General features: G+C 46.9%; 1 protein-coding gene across 13 annotated transcripts in view; it reads right to left on the reverse strand.

Annotated features, from left to right (window-relative positions):
* Positions 1-985: 985 nt before the first annotated feature.
* DYSF (dysferlin) overlaps positions 986-21,650 on the reverse strand; it is a 120,522-nt gene continuing 99,857 nt past the window's right edge. For all 13 annotated transcript variants that reach the window (XM_068943888.1, XM_068943884.1, XM_068943881.1 and 10 more), the window contains 5 exons: positions 15,484-15,583; positions 12,706-12,884; positions 11,083-11,192; positions 10,563-10,710; positions 986-4,125 (listed from right to left, as the gene is read on the reverse strand). In XM_068943888.1, coding sequence (XP_068799989.1) covers positions 4,087-4,125; positions 10,563-10,710; positions 11,083-11,192; positions 12,706-12,884; positions 15,484-15,583 — 576 coding nt within the window. In that variant the 3' untranslated portion in view covers positions 986-4,086. The remainder of the gene's footprint in view (positions 4,126-10,562; positions 10,711-11,082; positions 11,193-12,705; positions 12,885-15,483; positions 15,584-21,650) is intronic.

Below are 21,650 nucleotides of genomic sequence, written 5' to 3' on the forward strand. Positions count from 1 at the left end.
GGCTGGCGGGGCCAAACCCAGGCGGGTGTGAAACACAAAGGTGTGTTGTCAAGGCCTCCCCTAAGGAGACCTCATGCACTCCATAACTCCAGCCTTAAATTATGCACAACATCAAGTTAAAGGCCAAGGAAATAATAGGAAAACAAGCATCACAAAAGTGTTTAAACAGAGGACCAGTCTGTAATTAACTTTTACGTGCGCGCACGCACACACGTGCATGTGCGCGTACACATAGGCAGGAGGGCTAGGCGGCACTATCGGCATGCGCATGGGAAACCATGGTTAGGTTCTCCTGCCCTTTCCCCTTCCCATGCCATAGCATCCACGTCTGCAGTCTGGCATGTCTCATGTACGGGTGCAAGACCCATCTCCTGCTCTCCCGCCTCCCACCATCCTACTGAGGACCACCATCTCCGAACTGGCCATCAGAGAGCTCTTGCTTGGTCACACCGAATGACAGCAGCACTGGCCAGACCAGTCCTCCCCACCCAGGCAAGGAACAGACCCAGACCCAACAGGATGTGCTGCTTTCCAAGCAAAGTCAAGAAATGGGAAGAAGACAGAGGGGAACAAACCATTTTCCAAGACAGATGCTTTTCTGGAGAGACAACACCCCCGTTTCAGGAGAAGCCGGGTATTTACAGTGCAGCAGCTCAGGTTTGTCCCAATATGTATCTGTCTGCTTTAGCCTCCTCACCAGAACTGCCCATCTGTGGCCCAGGGCAGCCAGAGAAGATGAACGCTTTCTGCCTTTCCAGTTCCCACAGGAGGCTAAAGTTTGTGCAACCCTTATCCCCCTTTTATCCTCTCTTCTCCACTCTTTCTGGTCTCTTCTCCTGCTTCCTTGCAACAACAGTAGAGAAAAGAGGAGCAGAGGGCACTTCATTTCCCCGTTCCGTTCCTTCCACCTGTGTCTTCCGCATTCACACAGCAGAAAGGCAAGGTGCCTCAACCATCAACACAATAAAACATACCAGGAAGCAGAAGGTTTTTCAGAGCATTTCATTTGTAACCACAGTGAAATCTGCAATATTGTATATAAGGCATAGACAGGTGATACATATATCTTCCAGCCATTTCAAACCCCTGAATGACGGGGAGCCACAGAGAAGACTTTACACAGTCCCCACCTCCCCACTGGCTTTGGTGGAGAGACATAACCCAGATACAGAGGGCCCACAGCGAGGCAAACAGATGGCGTTCAAGCGGCAATGCAAAAGGGGCTGAACTGATGTTTTCATGTGCTCAAGTCTGCTTTGACTCAACACAGGCCCGCAGAGTCTTGTGGTGTGAAACTTGGCCCTAGAGCCTGGACTGGGGAACACAAGAATTGCACACAGGGATGTAACACTTTCCTTTTCTCTATACATTTGAACGGCCTGGATCCTGCTTCCCCCTCCGCTGGCAAACCTATTCAGGTTTGCCAGGGGAGAGCTGCTGGTAAGTGCTGGGGAATAAAATGTGATTTCTTGCTTGGAAAGGCTCTGGAGAGGTGACAAATGAGCGTGCTGTTTTGGTAGGTTGCTTGGCACTGCTGGGACAGACAGTCTACTCATTGCAATAGGCTTGCTGATGAGCAGCCAGACATAAGCAGTGCTTAGTACTCAAGCATGGATCACCCACCTGTTTGGGGCTCTTGGCACCAACATTTTGTTTTTGAAATAGGTGAGGGTTACAGAGCAATAATGCCAAGATGAGAAATTTCACAGACACTGCAAATCGAGGCAAGGAGGTGAACTAACAGGCCTGATTCCCCTCTGCAAATTAGGAAAGTGAGGTGTCCAAGCAGCCAGCAAGACTCTCAGACTCCCCAGCTGAGCTGGTTCGTGCTGGAAGTGGTACAAGAACCAACCACACAGGCACCAGCATTTCATAGAATAACATGAAAGAAAAAAATAATAATTAAAAAGAGGTGCAAACCCAAGCACAAGTCAGGAGCAGCCAATTTCACCAAGTAGCTTTTGTCCTCAGCTCATCAGATCCTCAGGGGGAAGCATTACACAGGATTTGACCAAGAGCTGGTAGTCTGATAGTGGCTAACAACCAGGGGTGCGGATACAAATGATGTTAGGAGACTTCTAGGGAAAAATTGAACAAATGCAAAATATGAAATACTTAACTGTGCTGGTAAAATGAAACACCCTGGGGCATGCAAGCCCAGAGTCAACTTGACCTCCCAAGCACCAGCCACTTTTGGAAATAAGATGCTGGATGAGCTAAACCTCGGAAGTAAAGATGGGTTTTCACAGCTGCATGTCCTCCAGGTCAAATACACCATCTTCACACGCAGCAGAGAACTGACCCACGCAATCTGGGTGCTGTTACAGAACTGACTAACAAGGGATTTAATGCTCAAGGCATTACGTCCCTATCCAGCAAAGCACTTAAGCATGTTCTTCGCAGAAGACAAGGAAAAAGCACATGCTTAAGTGCTTTCCTGGAGCAGGACAGGAGCTTACATTAGCATGGCTTGTCCTGAGAAACACTGATCCCTCGGTATCACTTTTCATTGCTGCTTACTCTCACGCGTCATGTTGAGTAACAGCGGCTTCAGGGGACAAATGAAAGTGAGGAAGAAATGTCTCACCCTGCAGAAGGCAGCAGGGAAGCTTCCTTTTATTTCAATGGGACCGAGGGGCAAGTCAAGCCATGCCAGAGCAGCAGGATGGCGGTCACACAAGAGACAGCTCAGGGTCCCCGCTTGGGAGTGGCCTCCTTGCAGGGTGAGCGGATGCAGGAGAAAAATCTGTGACTATTGCTGTCTTGCTCAGCATCCTCTCATGACCAGGGAGCACAAAAAAACTGTCTTAGTCTACCTCGCTCCATCTAATTGCAGCAGCAGAGCGCCAGATGGACGGGACAAGGGACTAAATTCAATGTTCGGGTAGAAAACGGCAGAAATGTCCCAATACTGCCATCCCAGTTCTATCACAACTGCCGTTTGCTCCAGTGGGAGCCTGGGCTGAGCAAGACCTGCAGGATATATCTCCTAATATTTAACTCTTAAAATATAAAGTGAACAAACCTGTTCCCAAAGCTACAGGTTACCTGCCTCATCAGCGTCTTGCAGCAGCAAGTTGCACAACTTATTTTGCAGGCTAGTTTTGTACTGTTTGACTTAAGTATGTTTAGGAGCATAGGAAGTTAAAGACCAATATTGTTCACTTAATTATGGCTGCAGAGGTTGCAGGTAGCAGGAGGGGAGAAGAGCAAAGCGCATGTGCACGGTTTTGATCCTGGGGTTGCTCTCAGAGCCGGTCGCAGACTAACTCCATTGTCTTTGCCACCAAAATGCAGGTTTTGAAGAGAGGCATGTGGGATTGTAGAGGTAAAAGAGCAGCTTAGAGGGAAAACAAGCTCCAAAAAATCTGGGCCACACTATGTGGCCCTTCATGAGCACAGAATTCAATGGGAGTTTTTATTTTATCATCACCATCAATTCCTGCCTCAAGTCTTGTGTCTCAGAGCCTTGCGCTGGGTCCTGTATCTCACAGTTCCTGCTCCCTTTGGGAAGGCATCGTGACAGCCCCCAGTTTTGGGCTGTACAGCACATTCTGTCTTCAGCAGACTTTATATATAAACCATTGCATGGCAAAGGAAAACTGAGGCTTGTCAGAGCGCAAAGGAAAGTGCTCACAACCTGAGAGTTTTTGGCTTGCATCTACTGCTTAGACCAGCAGCCCATAATTCCTCTACTAAGGACTGCAACATCTTTATAGGCTTGCAGGCTATAATTAAGTCATATGAAAAGGTCCTTTTCTCCCCGGCCCTCTTCAGTTTTGCATTGATATTCAAGCTTTACAAATCATAAAAAAAAAACAAAAAAGGCAGACAGAGAGAGAAGTAAAATAAGAAATATTTCAACTTAGGTATTGTCTACATGCTGCTTCAGCGGTGAGTGCTGTAGGTGGTATTCTGCATATTGTGTCAAGGAACGTTACATCTTCATTTTGGCAGCAGCCTAGGGCCTGGGAGAGGGTGTTCCTTTTTCTTCTCCATCTGCTGATGTGATCCAGTGCAGAGCAGTAACTCATTTCCAAAACCCCAGGCAGGCACTGGACCTTTCCGGTGTCCACCAGCACAGCTTCAGCTGAAAGGTTTTACCAGTTTCATAGCAGCGTAGTTCTGGAGGGGAGGAAAAGGAACGGAAAGAAAAGTTAGAGCACACTGGTATGTGGACGTCAAGATGGTCTTTTGGGTATGGCACAAAACTGTGGACAGGACTATGGCCACGTGTTCGGGGCTGCCAGATGGACATCGCAACAAAGCCCCGGCCCTCGGAGACAAGAAGCAAGGAGAGCATCCCCGCTAGCAAGGACAGCAGATAGTCCAAGACGTGTGGGAAAACAGGGTTTGCTTGCTTCCAGCAGAAGCTAGCAGTCACATGCACCAGCAAGCGAGCACCAGCAGTCACACTCAGACTTTGATTTCTCTTTCCACCAGTTCCTAAGACAAATTTCCACCTCTTCTTACCCTTAAAGAATTTGCCACCTCCCCACGAGCACCTTCTCAGTGCCCCATGCCTACTTGCATTGAGGAGACCTTTTCAGTCTTTGGCTGGGTTGCTCCAACCTTCCCCTCTCCTCTGGCTCCCCGTGTCCCCCCGTGCCTGCTCTCGCTGCTCCTCTGCAAACCCCGAGGCTATATTCACTCACCAGGGACTGCTCTCACGTCCATACGGCTAAACTCTCTGCCTACCCACTGTCCCCCAAAGCTGGTGGCCTCATCTGCTCTGCCTGCTGGGTCAGATCCTTTGGAAACTGGCCCTGGTCCCTGAGCATCCCCCAAGCTGTGCTGTGGTATTGCCTGGAGAGCGCTGCTTTGCGTGGGCCAGAAACTGTGCCGGGGATTACGCCAAGCATTAGCCAGTCTGGACAGCAACAGGACGGTTCCTGCCCTGCTCCAACCCAACTGAGAGCCTGAGTATGAACCTAGTCTGCAGATCTGTGGACTTTTTCCAAAGGATCTGCCAAAGGCAATCAAGAAATGCAAACCTACTGCTGAAATCTTCTCCTGTCCCTGTCTGCACCCCTTAACACCTCACCCATCTGCTTCAGCGTCAGCATTTGATTGCTCCTAATAAGCAAACACGCCAGGCAAGTTCTTCCCAGGACTGTTTGCTGGGATCTGTACCATGCTCTGCTCATCCTGGCTGAATGGGGAAGTATCCTGCAAGGAAGGTGCTATCGAAGATGAGGTGTCGCAATATTTTAGCCTATTATAAATGTGATTCCCTGCTTGACAAGGGAGAAGATGGCAACACTGTGGAAAAGAATGAGCTGTGTAAATGCTGTTTATCAGGACCACCATGAAAATAATATATGAAGATGCATGTTTAGGTCATTTGAAAAGAGCTCTATTTAAAGTAGCTCTGATTCACACACCCGCACAATTGTACTAGCCAATTTGGAAGTTCCTTCCAAGCATATTGAATTTAATTGGTACAGGATGTTCTATCACTCTGTCGCTTTAAAAAAGCAACTTTGGAAACAAAGCATAATGCTAGTTACGAGCAAGTTCTTTGGAGAAGGGGGAAAAAAATAGAAGTAAAGTTTGACCAAAGGCATCTTGATAAATTACTACGTGTAGCAAATTATGAGGCAGTTTGCCAGTTGAGGATTTCTAATAATGCCATAAATCAAATAAGCAAAGCTAGGGCAGTTTACCAGAAGTCATTAGAAAAGCCTCCAGTGGAATATAACCTTCTAATTAATTATCCATCAATTTGTCTTTTGGTCTATCCTCCAAAATATTCCTATTTGTTATGATTTGAATGGTTGTATTCTAGAGGGTAGCAAGTTTTCTGTCCAGCTATGAATTTGTATTAACAAAGTGTTGAAAGCCAAGCAGGATTATCAATCAGCGCAGAAAGTAAGCTGTAATTAGAATTAATGGCAATGGAAGCAAAGCCGGGCTTGCAGAACACAAACAGAGCTTTAAAAGGTAGTAAACATTTTCATGGTACTGCAAAATAGAGCTAAATCCAGCTGGAAGTCATGTTAAATTTTTCTATGGTGGAAGCCATTAAAATCTTTACAATAATCACCGCTTCGGGGAGATATCTTAACCACAGTATTCACTATACTTTATAGATTCAGAAGCCCAGACAGGACTTTTATGATCTTTCCTTCTGACCTTCTGTCTAAGCACTGGCCTGAGACTCCTCTCAGCCATAGCAATATCAGATGAAAAGTCCAATGAAGTCAGCGAGTCTTTCCAAAAGGCCCCACAACATGCCAATAAATGAACACTGCTGGACAGGAATACGTGGTGGAACTAGAGCATATCTTTTAGAAAGACATTCAGTCTCAATATGTGGACACTTCAAGCAATGATGAATTTACCACAGCCTTTGGCACAATGTTGCAACGGCTAATTACCCTTCCTCTCAAAAATTAGCATCCTATTTCCACTGGAATAACTCCTCTAACTTCAACTTCCAGCTACTGGATCTTATTATACTTTCGTCTGTTGTTTAAAGAATCTTCTGATGTCAAGTTAAATATAAGGACCGTGTAAGGAAATCATATGGGAAATATCCAAGGAATGCCATTCCCAGAGTCCTAGTTTGTACAGACCATAATGATAACCACTCTGTAAAGAAAGTTAATGCAGGCTGTCAAGTAACCCGACACTAAGACTAGGTGGAAGAGCCACAGTAAAAATGAAGAACCTCAGAATATCAGATTTTCAACATTTTTCCCCATTTTTGTAAAACTAGACAACTTTTTATGGAAATCTGCAATACTATGCAGTTTTTCCAACCAAAACCAAAAGGCTTTCCTGTTGGAAATGACCTCTCAGCCACTAAAACAAGTTACTCTGTGAACAGCAGAGCTAATGACGACTGATTTCTCATGGGCTTCTGCCTGAATTTCCCCTCCTGCAATGCTTCCCCTATATGTCCTGATGAACATCCTCTTCCCCTGAAGTGCCACCGGCCTCTTCTCCACCAGCACATCTCCCCCTCGCTCCATCCAGGGACCGTGCTCCATGGCTGGTCGAGCGCTACGCGGACAGGCTGCCTCACCAGCACACGGGGATTACATGCAGACAAACAGTTTGGAAGGTAGCAGATGGCAGATGCACAGGCAATTGGGGCAATTATACAAGCTTTTCGCCCCAAGAGGAATGGGGCGAATGGGGTCACACAGACTGCGTCCTGTGAACGGGGAAGCACACAAGCTCACAACTTAAACAGTTTCCGATTCCTTCCGCTTCCAGCAGGTGCCGGTCACTGAAGTAGCTTTAAATGCCTTGGCTTTTTTGCAGGTTATTCTATTTCTCTGTGTAATGAGCAACATGCTTCCCTGGTCTGTAAAACTTCGCTTGCTGGCTATTCTGAACAAGACCAAGACATCAACTTGTTTATGTTGATGGAGAAGCACGAGCCCAGCCAGTGCTGGGAACTGCATCAGCCCATCCATCGCAGGGACAGGTGGGAGCCCACAGCTCTGGAGCAGGCTTGTACTCTTGAACTGTGCTGACCACAAAGCTGGGACTGTGTGGTTTGAAGCTTTCAGCACTATACAAGGAATAGGAATAAATCAAAAAAGCCCATTTTAATGCTGAGAGCCAATGATAATAGCCCAGGTTTGTTTTCAGGTGAGATTCCTGTTTCAGATGGAAGGGCAACATATACAAGGTTGGCTTAGCTCCCTGCCTGGTCTGTCTCCCAGGGGATTATGTGGACAGATATTTCTCACTAAAGGCATCTTAGCTCAGTGTCCTCAGGTAGAGCCCAAACTGAACAAGGTTTGGAGCCAGGGCTCAGACATCTCCGGCTTGAAAGCAGACAACTGGCAGCAGCTGGCACGTGGCATGTGACACTCCCAGGTGGAGATAAGTGTCATGACTGAGCTAAACTTCGTTGGACGCTCAGTCTGAAGAAAACAGGGGTGACCCACGGCAACATTACAAAAGAAGAGATAGGAATGCAGTGAAGCCAGCACACAGCAGGAGGTGACAGCACCACATCCACAGCCGTGCCTTGCACTGAGCACCTTGCATTGCAGGAAAGGTCTCACACTGGGCATCTCCACCCCAACGGTGGGAGATAGATGACTCTTGTCATCAGTGGGCAGAGGCTCTTCTGGGCACCTCCAGGGCATGCAGGACATATTTGCCTGGTGCACTGGGAACTGCATGCACCTCAGCAGGCTTGCCAGGTAGAGCTGGGCTCCTCTCCCACAGAGAGGCGGCTCAGTCCCCTTTCATAAGCACTTTGGGTGGGCTCATTTGGGCGCTGGCACTCACTGAAGCATTTCCTAAAACCATCTCCGTTCAACTGGTGGCTCAAAGTCTTCCAAACTCCCTACTCTCCACTTCCTGCTTTCAGTCCTTGCCTCCTAAGACTGCATGCCGACAGGGAATTCACACTGCACATAGACTTTTTCAGACCACATGCGGGTCCTGGGGCTCCTGCTCAGTCGAGGACTAGCTCCTGAAAAGTGATGAGCAAACGGGCCCAGGGGGTCCCAGTGGAGCTCACAATAAGCATAAAGCTTTCAATGAGATCTCATGCAAGGCCGTAGCAAAAAGAGTAATAGAAGCAGAAAATCGGTGACATCACCTTTGTGCGCCACTCTGCTGCTATGGACAGCCTTGTACTCCCATCCCCTCTGTCTGCGTAGGTTGATGGCTCATGTGCCCTCGTGGGCTTCTCTTGAGGTTTCCTTGCCACCACCCACAAGCCACTCCTTTGACTGGGATGAGAGGGGCTGGGTGGTCAGAAGACCCTCGAGCTCCTGCTCAGGACCTCGAAGCTGCACGCGTGGAGCAGCACCACCCTGTACACAGCACCTACCACAACAGGGCCCTTATTTTAAATGGGACCTGACGTTACTCCTGGCGCACAGATCGGAGCAGAACTGAGAGGGGATTGTTCTTCAGTGCGTTTAATCAGGCTTGTAACAGCAAGCCCTGCCAGAGGTCAGTGTGCCAGCAGCATCCTTCATGCACAAACCATCACCACTGCTGTTGCCAAATTTAGTGTTTGATGAAACGGGAGAGCAACTGAATCTCCAAATAGATACAGAACCAGCGACCTCAAAAATCTAGGGGAAGCCGGCCAAATGTATGAAAAACAGAAAAATTCCATGAAACATGGCCTTACTTTTTAGAAATATGACTAAAAGTTGACCTGACCAAATGAAATTAAATACTACAACATTTAGCTAGGAAACAGGGAAAAATCCCAAGTAATAATGAGTGTAAATCAATATTTATAGTTTGTGAATTTTTGCTTCTCTTAACATTGTTTTTGTAGGATACCGCTGGAACAAATGCAAAGCCACTTGCAGCTTCAGGGAAACGCTGAGTTCTTCTTGGTCAAAAAGGTTTAGTTTTTGCTACTCGACATAAAGGGGAGTATCCATGAATGGCTTGGAGTACAGGGCAGAGAGGACGTGATGGGGCAGAAATCTGCACTTGAACAATTATTTCCTCCTTCTTACTACTTAGCACCTAAGGAATTGCTTCTCCAGCAGGAAAAGTATTCCAGCCCTTCCCATGGATATGAGGATATGGAGACAGAGAGAGGCGTGATCTAACACTCTCCCATTTTTCTTGACGGGAACAATTGAGCATGCACGATTTCAAATCATCTGAAAGTGATTACAATGGTGAGGAGAAATTCCACACCTTGCTTTTTAGTTGCACATTGCAAACACACAAAGCCATCTGCAGAAGGCAGCCACATTCTCTCATACAATGTTATAAATTACCCCAATGAGCTCTTTTCTAAAAAAAATTTTCATATACAAGGAGCAGAATTTGCTAAGCGCTGGAAAGAGAGAGGCGAGTCATTTTTCTTATCAGTCTGGTAGGAGGGGAAACGGCATTCAAAAGCCAATATGACTTATTCCAGTGTCGTAGAAACAGAGGAGGATACAAAAACCTGTCCTATGCCAAACTGGAAGGCTGGGGCTCCGCTATTTATTTATTTTGTTTTGCCAGTGGAACTGAGGGCAAGGCAAGAAAAAGTCACTTTCTTGATTAACGAGGTGGAAAGCCTCCCCCTTGTTTGAGACATTATATTGGTATAAACTGCTCCAAGCCTTGATAATGAGAGACGGGGCTGCCCAAATGCCTGTAAACTAGCCTGCATCTTTAAACAATTACTGACCCATACAGTTTTTTGCCACTGCTCAGCCCTGTAAAATGACTTTTTTTCTAATTAGGCTGTGCTTTTCTCAGGGATTTTCCCACCGACCCTACACCTCTGACATCAGCTGCTCGAATCTCTCTTTGGGAACAATCAATTAACCTTGGCATTGTTAGAGAGCAAACAAAACATAGGCACAAAGAGGTGCGCGCCTTGCAGTGCTTCTGCAGCAGATGCACAAACTCTGCTTCTGGCCCCTAGCAGTCCACAGGGTTGTTCCCCCGGGACCAGCGTGGAACTCTGCAGCCACATGCCCTGGGACCATCTCTGTCAAGGCAGAGTAAGCATGTGCATGGACAAAACTGAGGCTGGGCAGCCACTGAGACTTGGCACTGCACCTGGGGAACACCTGGTGGGGCTTATTCATCCCCCCTCTCCTCTCCCACACCTATCATACCGGGAAGGCGTAGATGAAGATCCCAAGGAAGAGCAGCAAAATGAAGAGCACGAGGGCCAAGATAACCACCCACTTGTACCGCCGCCACAGGATGTACTTCAAGGTCTTGTACGGAGAGGTGAACCACAGGAAGGAGGTCTCTGGGCGTCTGAAGCCAAGACAAAGTGGAGGTCACTTCTGAGTTTCCTGGTAGGACTGAGCATCCCAAAGGAGGGCCACCACCATCCCGGAACCCTGACCAGGACACCCCGCTGTAATGAGCAGGCTGCGCACCCTGGAAATGCACATTCCCCTGGACAGAGGATGTCAACTGGTCTCTTCGGCTGTCCAGGCCAGACCCCCCCAGCCATTCTGGACTGTCTCAGCTTGTATAGTCTGAGCACAGCACTTGAGAAATGCAGCCTAAACCAGAGCAAGCCCATTGCAGACTGCAGTGTCTCAGGCTAGGACCCCAGTTTTTTAATTTGCTCCTTAAGAACTCTGTGCCCTGATGGTTATTTTTTATTTAAGATGCTCTTACTTGGGGTCCTCCAGCCTGGGGTTCATATTTGGCTCATCACGACCCATCCCCGCTGGCCGCTCTTCATGCTCCTGTTCTGCCACAATTTCCAAAGTCATTTCCAGTTTACCCTGTGTGGGTTAAAAAAAAGGGAGAGGGAGGAGAAGAAATGAAATGAATTTATGATGTAAAACACTGATTAGGGAAAGAAAGAATAGTTGAATGTAACCCAGCCACCACCTACAAGGACCACAAGGAGGCCGGTAAGGCCAGATTTCTGTACCTGCCCACTGCAATATTCCTAGGCAGTGAAGACTACCACTGCAGAACAGGAGTAGAGGTATCAGACAGGACATGGATGTGCTCTAGCCTGTTGAAACTGATCTTCCTCCCATCAAAACAACTGAAGCCATGTTGGGTTCCTTCATATTATCGTTAGCTAAGCTGGTGTCGTCCCTGCTCTACATGTAAAGAATTCAAAGGCCTAGGAGAGGAGATCATATGCCGAAAGGTATGACAAGAAAATGGAGAATAAGCCAACAATGGTGATGATTCCCAGCAAACCAAATATCCAAGTGTACAATTACACCAGCCTGCAGGACCAGGGCTACCTATATCCCATGACTGAGATTAGTATGCAGAGCAATTTTCTAGTCTCCAGAAACTTGCTTATGAGCTACAAGCTGGGACTTACAAACCCACATTATTATCTATGTAAAGCTGGCAGCAAGTCATACTTCTGAGGAAATCATCGCCTAGCCTCAGGCAACTTAGACTCTAAGGTCTCAGGGGCCAGGACTATAAGATACAATTTGTTCACTGGAGGTGTCTACTACAGGGGCATGATGTGTCTATGCGCAGGCGCGCAAAGTGTCTATGCCCAGGCACACCAAGTGCCCAGGTTCCCGCTATAGTCCCTGGATATCTATTTCAATTCCATCGATGATGTCCGGAGGGAGACTCATCTCCTTTTAAGTAAGGCGAGTGAGGCAGGTGAGACTCACCTAGGCAGGTGAGTTCAGGCTTCAGCACTTAAACATGGGCACCTCCTAGTGTTTCAGGCTCTGTGGCATGTCCTGCCATTCCCCTGAGTCCTGCCTCCTATCTGCTATATCTGGGCAGTCATCCCAGATACCTCAGGGCACCTCAAATGTCATCGACACCCAAGTTTAGGTAACTGAGCTGACGCCCTTTATTGGATGATTTCATTCACTAGATAGGCTCCATTACCTGTACTGAATGGTTGTCACTAATTCACATTGGAGCCCAGACACTTACCTTTAAATATATTAGTCTGACAACTGAATCCTTTCTATACTACTAGCCACAACACCATAGCGTTAAGAATATATGGGACAGAGAGTCAAATTATTTGGCAAAGTTTCAAAACACAGAAGCAATATCCAAAAGGACAAACAATTTGTCCTGAGGCATTTGCATCATGCTGTAAAAAATCCCAGATAACGTCCAGCTGGCACAGACTGGTCCAGCTTGTAAGATCCGAAGGCCAAAACTGAGTTTACTGCCCTGACCGTGGCTTTCTGCATGAGTTTGGCCCAACCACTTCCCTCTTCAACGCTTTTAGTGAGTTCCCCCCACAGGAAAATGCATAAAGAGGTTGCCAAAGAGCATGAAAGTCCTTACCGCCAGGATCTTCTTCTGATCCTGCTCAGCAACACAGGGCCACCAACCCTTGACAGTTTTCTGCTCAAAGAGCGATACAAAACGTCCTGAAGACAAGGTCTCATCTACTAGCTCTAAAGAGCACTTTTCAGCAGTCTTGGCAGGTTTGGGCATCCGGTTTAGATCCATCTGAATGGAGCCTGCAAGGAGGAATGTTATAAGGAAGACACCTTGGTGTAACAGCTCCTTAAAACAAGGACTATTTCCCTGAAAGCTCAGAAACACTCACCATGGCACCCTCGTGACCTCAGAGAGCTTGGGCATACCTACACAGGCAGGGGAAGAGCAAATCAAGTGTGGTCCTATTTTCCAGGCATAGCACCGGTTTTAGCCCCTGGATCTGCCTAGGACTTGAGCACTCAGCATCACCATTGCACTTAGGAAGACCTGAGCTCTGGTCCAAAAGGTATCCCACTGTCTCTTGCTATGGTAGCCATGAAGTCCTTCTAGGAGAGGTTGCTAGACCCTGTACACTATCTACTGGCTGGTTGGGCTGGTGAGTACTTCAGCTATTCTGGTTGTCCTGGTAGACCTACTCCAAGGCATTTCTAAAACTCATACCGAGGTGGGATGCTTAAAACGGGATGAGTTGTTACAACTGCAGAGTGAGGTCAGGCCAGGTCTGAAGAGGTGACCAGATTGAATGCTTAACCCACAGTGTGGGTGTACCCGTGGGAAGGTCCCAGACAGAAAGCACACTTATAGCTCATTCTGTGCATTGCTTTTGAATTCTATAGGCGAAAAATGTCCAGTAGACAGTCAGGAGCACATTTATATCTCTATTGTGTGTCTATATTGAGTTTCACCACTAACCAAGCTCTATTAGAAGTCTGATGAAAGCTATTCTCGTCATTTACCTACTTTACCTCTGTAGTTGTCTGTATGCAGCTATCACTTTGGATGGTTTGCACTGAGGTCAGAGAGGCAGGCTGGGATTTTCAATGAAGATTAAGACATTTAGGTGAAACTCAAACTGAATGCATCTACAGCACAGTCAGTATAAGAGCGTTGGGCAGGAGGCTCACAGATCTCCAGACGCGCTGTCTTATTGTCCTAGCCAACAAAGTAATTGCAGCAGTCTAAATATGAATGTTATCTCACAAAATTAATAGCTTCCTTCTCAGACAAAGAGTGGCCTTAAAATTAGTGTAATTTGCTAACCTTGAGGAAATGTGAGCTCAGTTCTCTACCATAGGCTTCCTGAGTGATGAAAGAATAGTAAACTGAATGAATATAGCATATTTGCAGTGGATGAGAAAGTTACCACCTGTCAGCTGAGCAGTTGCAATGGACATCAGTTTCAAGGTGAAACATGTAAGCTTAAAGCGCCTGCATTTAATTTACTCTGCTACACTATTTTACCTTACAACCGGAAAGCGCCAAGAGCACGCACTAGGTCTCTTACTAAAGCTCAGCTGAGGGACAGTAGCCACACGGATGTGGATGAATCACATTCACTAATATGCTTGTATCCTTAGGTTTTCTGTGCCACGGTTTCTTGCATCCAAGGACAATAACAGAAGAAATTAGGTTTGCTGCGAAACATTTTTGAGGTCCATTGATGAAAAGTCCTATATAAAAGCCAAGGACCATTTTTATTTGTTAGAATTTGCAAGGAATTTGTTGGCAGTTGTACAGAGGAGATTGAACGAGAGCTTGTGATGTGTGGGGGAATGCACCTTACAGTAGAAAGGAGACACAGCTTTTAGAGACTGTGAATAAGAACAAAAGATCTAGCCAAACAGGTTAAAGATTAAGGATTTAAAAGGATCTTAATCATGTACTTGCTCAGTGAAGTTTCTGATATTTGAAATTTCTTTAGTGGTAAAAAAAAAAAAAAAAAGGTAGAACAAGATCCATCAAAAAAAAATCCTGATGCTGCAAGCTCCAACTTCTGCAGAGATAATCTACTGCATTGCTCTGCTGTCTTTCATATTAGAGGCACTTTTTTTTCCTTCTTGGCCTAAACCTAGATTGGTGAGGTTGATTACCTAGGCCAGCATTGGAAGAGGCAAGCGCTAGACCCAGCTGTGTTTTATATATATGCATCCCAATTAAAACAAGACAGGACAATGCTTCTGTCTGGTGGTTTCAGCGGAAATATAAGGTTAGCCTTGATGCAGGTCCACGCAGACCAGGCAGAACCGTGACGTCTTACGGTCCCGTCTGGAAGGACACAGCAAGCGGGATGGAAATGAGCTGGTGAGGGCTGAAAGGGCAGACATGCTTCTTTGGGAGGAGAGCGGACTGAAGGGAGACATGAAAAGTGGTTACAAATAGAGGATATAAAATGGGTTATAAAAAGGATTGAGGCCAATAATTCTCCCTTATTATGGAGACAGCACTGGAAGCAACAACCTCCCACAAACAAGTAGAAATTTATAGGAAACTCTAGGGGAAAGGTCTGCTCGCTTAAGGATATTTAAGGGAGAGAGTTGAAGGACTGAGTGAATGGTATAATCCCTCTGCTTGGCCTTCCTGGGAGATGGTGGATCTGTTGGATACGATGATGCTCTTGACAGTTTATGTCAGCCCAGCAACAGTCTACTGCAGGCTGAGACTGGAAATCTGCCTAACATAAACTACTTATCACCAGTCCTGAACTATTCTGCCACTGAATGCTGATGACTGGTCTGAACTAGTCTTGTTAGATTTTCTTCATATCGTGAAAGGATTCAATAATTGCTTGCTTTGTGTCTGCATCAGCAGGAATGGAGCCAAAAACATCTCCCCACTTACCCAAATAGTCATCAAAAGAGAACTTATCATTGTCCCAGATCTGGAGGATAAGCTGTGGTAGAATCTTATTTTCAGTCTTGTCCAAGCTCCAGAAGTGCTCCTAAAATCACACCAGAAAAGAAACCAGGAAAAAAAGCTCATTAGCAGAAGCAGGCAGAGCCTGGCTACTCTAATTTCCGGGCAGTGGAAATCCTGTGGCGTACCCCCCTCCCCGGTGTGTACTGCTCCTGTGCTGCAGGGTGATGGCCACATGAGGACTGTGCTGGCTTTGGCCAGTCCTTGGACAAAGCTGCAAGGTGCTCCTGGAAGTCAAGTAGGTCAATCGCTTTGCGCCTTTTTACTTAGTGACAACGTGTGAGCAAACAGCCGCCGTGAGCTTGCAATTAAGATCTCTTTGGGAGTCACAGGATCATATTCACACGATTTAGCATGGTGCCTGACTCATGTACCCTCCACGGTAACGAGAGCAATGAGTGGTGCGTGCCAGCACTGCCAAACCTCACCTCACCAACCAGTGGCATGGTTACTCTGGTAGATAGGAGCCAGACAGATAAGAGCAAGCCAGATTGACTTTTGGTAGTCAAACCATCAGTCCCCAAAAAGACAATGGAGAGGAACCGTTAAATTAGGCTCCTCTAACAAGAAGTGTTTGAATCCTATTACTGTGACAATGAGTTTGCGGTCACAGCATTGTAATATATGGGCTACTTGCCCATCTCACAAAAGTTGCTATTCATGTGGTTGCAACTGGTAATATTTCCCAGCAGGGGTCTAATACCAGTACTAGGATGCCAGAAGATGCCTGAAGGTTAGGACCAAGATGTGTTAGGACAGAGAAGGAGAGAGATGGAGACACGCACAAAACAAGGGCTTGTTGTTTCTGGCTCCAGCCAACTCTTGCACAGAGGAGGCAGTCACGACCAGTGTCTCCTGACAGCACACATTTCGAGGGTGTCCTGTGGGCATTGCCTCCTACCGCACTGTTGCAACATAGCAGTATCATAAATGGAACAGATTTAATTAAAACCAGGAAACTTCAGCATTATTCATGACACATACGTAGCACCATAAATTCACTGCTGTGGCTACAAAACTCTGATTCATTATATCATGCAATATAAAAAAAAAAGGAAAAAAAAGAATGTGTCACACTCCATAAGAACATAAATATTCAAGCAGGGAGACTGTGGGTGGAGGGAGGCACTTAAATCCCATTGAAACTGGTTTCACTTTAAGAGATCACCCTAGAAGGTTATATTTCAATTTAGCTCCATTCCCCGCCTTGCTTTGGAAAAGGAGACCAGCATTTTTGCAATGGAGCATTTTATTTACGCGTTTTAAATATTTCTTAATCTAGGGAAAAAAAATAAAATCAATGGAAACTTCTATCTCTCATCCTCTCCTCACTGAAACATATTAAAGTGTATGTTTACCCAAGTGGGGGGAAGGGCTGTGTTTTCCCAGCTAATAACTCGTTTTAAATTAAAACTGCTAAAAAGGGAAAATGCTTATGGCGATTCTTCCCTTCCCACATATTGGTCAGATCTTGTGCTGCAAAGGAGCTATTAGTCACCCACAGAAAATCCCCCGGTGCCATGAACCTGTGCATGCACAAGGCAGCAATCAGATTAAAAAGACTTACGGAGAAGGCTTGGGGTTTAAAGCAAAGCACCTAAATCATGCAAGCTGTTTGCTTTGCACTGGGACAGACCTGCTCTGATTTGCAGGATGGGAGGATGTAGAATTATTGGCAGCATCAGCCAAAACTTAGAGTACATCTACCCTAGAGCAAGGCCAGGTCTCAGCACGGCTTGATACATCCATGTTGACTTTACTCTGGCCTGCCAAGGCACCAGCTGCTGCATAGCCCAGACAACGTGGGCTTCGCTGTGGGCAGGAGACATACATCTGGGATCTGAGAGATGGAGTAAGACCCATCTCATGTGATGTGCATCAGACCTGGACACCCCGATCAGTGGGCCAGTGGGACCGCTGGAGGGAACAGACCCTTACAGAGGGCAAATCCAGTGACCTACTGTACATGCTCAATCTGGCACAGAGCAAAACATGCCTTACAGATGCCTCCTACTCTGCAGTGATTACTAATTTGCCTGGCCAGAGATTGATTTCACCACCACAAATACCTGCATTAGTCAGACACGTCCATGCTTCAGGAGCACCACTGTGCTTGCTGGATCAAAGCCAGTTCAGATGTGCCCATGAGCACTGCGCTCGATCCCTCCGTTTCCATTCATGAGGCGAGACTACACCTTGCCGAGCGCACATTGGACCTTTTCTTTGGGTCGCCTCATGTACCCAAAGTCAAACTTGAGTAAAACTCAGCATCTGAGCAGCCCCTCTGACAGCAAGGGGCTAGCTGATGGTAGGTTTGATCTCTGAGAAACATAGTACTGTCTGGAAGACCCAACCCTATGAGTGCCCTGATGGGGAAACAGCATGAACCAGAAGAGGCAGGTTGTTGCAAGACCCGAATTACTTCCCTGACCTACTGCAGCAATCCCACTCTTCCTGGTGGGCTCCCTCCCTGTTGGCCAATGGGGACAAAGCTCTCCCCAGGACCACATAGTGCATAGTGCTCAGCTGGGAGCCAGCAGGAGCTGCGGGTTGCTCGCAGTCATCTCCCAAGCAATAAAACACAACAGCGTCTCCATTCCCCGGGACTGACCGTACGATTGCCGGCCTTGCACTTTCTTCGCAAAGCCTAGAGACTTGCCTGTGGTCAAAAGAAAAGAAACCCCTCTCCTGGACAAGCGAATGGTAACTACAGCCCACGGCCTCCCTCCCCAGCACCACTTTTACCCTCAAGAGCAATGCCCCGACTTGCCTGGGACTCCCTCCCTGACACAGGATGACTCAGGCAGGATCAGACCCTTTCTGGTTGGCGATGCACAACTCGTACAGCACAAGCACGGTCTGTATAGCTTTGGCCTTTCTTGTGGAAAAAGCCTGTAAATGTGGTTTTGGCTGGTGGCGGAGCTTTCCTCCTGCGAGCCCCGTGAAGCCGGGGACACTGCAGAGCAGCGCTGGAAAAGCAGGCTGCGAGCGTGGCTCAGCGCAGGGGCAGGGGAGGAATTCGATGCTGAGCTAAGTTTATGGGTCCATTTCAAGGCGGTGTGAAATTGGCCTCCATGATTAAATCTCGCTACGAAGGTGCACTATAAAAACAACCCATAGCAAGAAATTTATTTCCTAGCCTTTTGCAAGACACGGCGAGGAAGGGGGCTTGAATTATTGTTTGGGGTTTTGTTTTGCAGTGGTGGGGGAGGAAGGAGCGGGGAGGCCGGTGAATATTTTATGGTCTTGAATAATGCAGCAGGGGAGGCAGGAAAAGAAAAAAGCGCTCATATCACTGGGAAAGTGTTGACAGGGCTGCATTTCTTCTGGGTTGCTTATGTTTGCCAGAATACAAAGTAAAGAGCAACCCCTCGTTTTCTGGGAGGCCTCCCCGCGCTGGCTCCCAGGCCGAAGCTTTGCAGAAAGCCTGGCTCCTTTCGGGTGCGCGTTGCCTCCTGGGGTGTCCCAGCCACTCTGGCCATGCAGAAGGCCCTCCCCGCTCTCCCCGTTGCCTTTCCAGCCCCGTAGCAGCTGGGAAGAGCCTCTTCTCTTGCGGGAGTGGGAACGGGCCATTGAGCAGGGCCATCCTCTAAGGTGTTGGGAAACCGCTTCGCTGAACCTTATCCCATTAAGAGATGTCATCTGTTTGCAATAAGCAGACAGCTGAAATCGCTCATTATTACACTTTTATTGGACTAACTCAACTCTTTGATCTCCCTGCTGTTGCCAGCTCCCACAATTGTATCCCAGGTCTCAGGGCACTTGGCTTCCCCCCCCCCCTTTTTTTTCTGTTTGTTTCTAAAAGTCCCAGCTCCTGGAGTCAGGTGATAACGTGAGTCTCCCACTTTTTAAACATCTAACCTGTTATTTGCAAGGGAAGAAAGCTCCAAAACATATCTCTTGGGGATCAAAAGCCAGGACGCAAGCTGAAAGGAGCCTGTTGCATTCGAAGCCAGCCCCATAATCTCAGAGGGAGGCTGACTCATGACTTTCTTCAGCGCCGTCTCCCGCAGAGCTCTGTGCCCAAGCAGGACGGCAGCTCAGCTCAGTCCTGAGCGTGCAGTGTCTGCTTTGTGTTTGAGCTCAGTGTTGCCAATACCTGGAGGAAGACTCCAGGCGTCACCACACCATAAATGTTAAATAGTCATAATATTTGCCTTGGGGCATGTACTCTCGCTTCAGTCCCTGGAAGCGCTTGGTGCAATGCTATTTTCTCATTCTCCGCACACTGCCTTTCTGGTAGAGTTTATCAGGTTTTTCCAAGGCCATGTGGCTGTCCCGCTGCCTTTCACGATCTTTGAGCCCTGGGGTCCTGCTCTTGGCCACTTTGTGAGCAGCAGTGCTGCACCTTAAGCTACCAAAATAGTCATGCTTTGCACATCCCTTTCCATGCATCCACTGGAAAGCAAAATTCAGACCAGTAACTGCTGCCTATGCATCACATCATATGCAGTCACAGGCCGTGACTGCTCAGCCTCGTTATATTACAGAATGTCCTTATATCATTATATCTGCTTATTTCAGGCTCATTAAAATACATAATATATGACTGCTTCCTCTAACTGTGTCTCCTCTGGAAAAAAAAAATGCGTTTGGAACACGTTCAAAATGATGCATTTTGGCCAAACGTGGAAAGAAAATGAACTTCTTTTTCTTGGTTTTCTAATGTCACCCAAATAAACAGGGGGGGGTGCATAATAAAGAAAGAGAAACAGGAGAGGAAAAATTCCAAAATTAAAAAGTAATAAACTTTTTTTCCCCTAAACTTTTTCAGACTAAAAAGGAATGAAAATTTCAATCTGACAAGATATTGTCTGTTTTTAAGAAAAATCAGAATTCGATACTCAAAAATCTCAAACCAGAGCCAACCAGGGCATAAACTTTTCTTGGTACACCCTTGAGTTTTGGGCACTAATGTAGTGGAACAAAAGGATGACACAGCGATGCAGCTGCAGAAACTCCACACTCCTGGCTATTTTCTATAAAAGAAAAACAACAACAACAACAACAACAAAGCAGAAACTGCACGATTACCTCAAGGGTAAACTCTAGCCCTGCCTTACAACTACACTGAGTCAAAGCCACCCGCGTGCTCAGATGATGCGAAGCGTTATGTTCCGAACCATCGCTGCACAGTGTGAGCCTCTCCCATACAAAATCAATTACAACAGTGCAGTCCCAGCGAGCCCCTTCGCTGGCACCCGTTCCTCTTTCCCAGCTGGTGTGAATCTGCATGGCTCGGAGGAATGCAAGGGTTGATTTGCCCCAGGTGAGGCTCTGGCCCATCACAGGTCCAAGCTGTCAGTACCAGGAAGATATCAGGACACTATAATGAATCCATAGACAAAGTAACAAGAATTGATGAAACCAGATGGAGCTGGGAGAGCTTCAACACCAGGGAGGGAGAAATTTATTCTCAGCTCCACTCAGCAGTAATGCTCAGAGCAGTGGAGCGAGATAAGCCTATGAGTTACACAGCCTCCTTTTTGCCTGCTTTTCCCACAAATGCCTTTGCACTTTTCTCTTTATATGGGTTTAAGTCACCAAACCTCTCTCTTTCTCATCTCCTTCCTAAGGACCCCTCTCTGGTGTGATTTCTAGGATGCCACCAGCTGACCAGCTACATAAAAACCCTTCCAAAAGTCAGGTTTGCTGTTGTATTCAGCAGATTTGGAGGCTTCAGCATATACTGACTGTGCCTTGCAGAGACAGGGCCTCAATTATTCAGCTACATATGTGGAAGCATCACTGATGTCTCACAGCCATTACATTATTCCTCAGACTATCCTACATGACCACCTATTTCTAGGCATGCTAGCAGCATGCTCCCATCCCTGCCAATCTTTTTTGTTCTGTTATTCACATGCCCTATACTGGCTCTTAAATATGAGAGAGAGGTAAGTGTCTTCCAACCCATTTATAGGGCAACAAACTGGTGTTCCCTTCACTTCCTGCTCCACAGCTGTCCGAAGAAACAAATACTGTCTATTCAGTACTATCACCTTTGCCATTTTCCATGATGTGATCTAATATTGAGAAGTTTTCAAGCAAGCAAGTTTTCCCATGCCTGAAACACCTGTCTGCACATACTG

Source organism: Struthio camelus, chromosome 4 (genome assembly GCF_040807025.1).
Source record: "Struthio camelus isolate bStrCam1 chromosome 4, bStrCam1.hap1, whole genome shotgun sequence".
Lineage (NCBI taxonomy): Eukaryota > Metazoa > Chordata > Aves > Struthioniformes > Struthionidae > Struthio > Struthio camelus.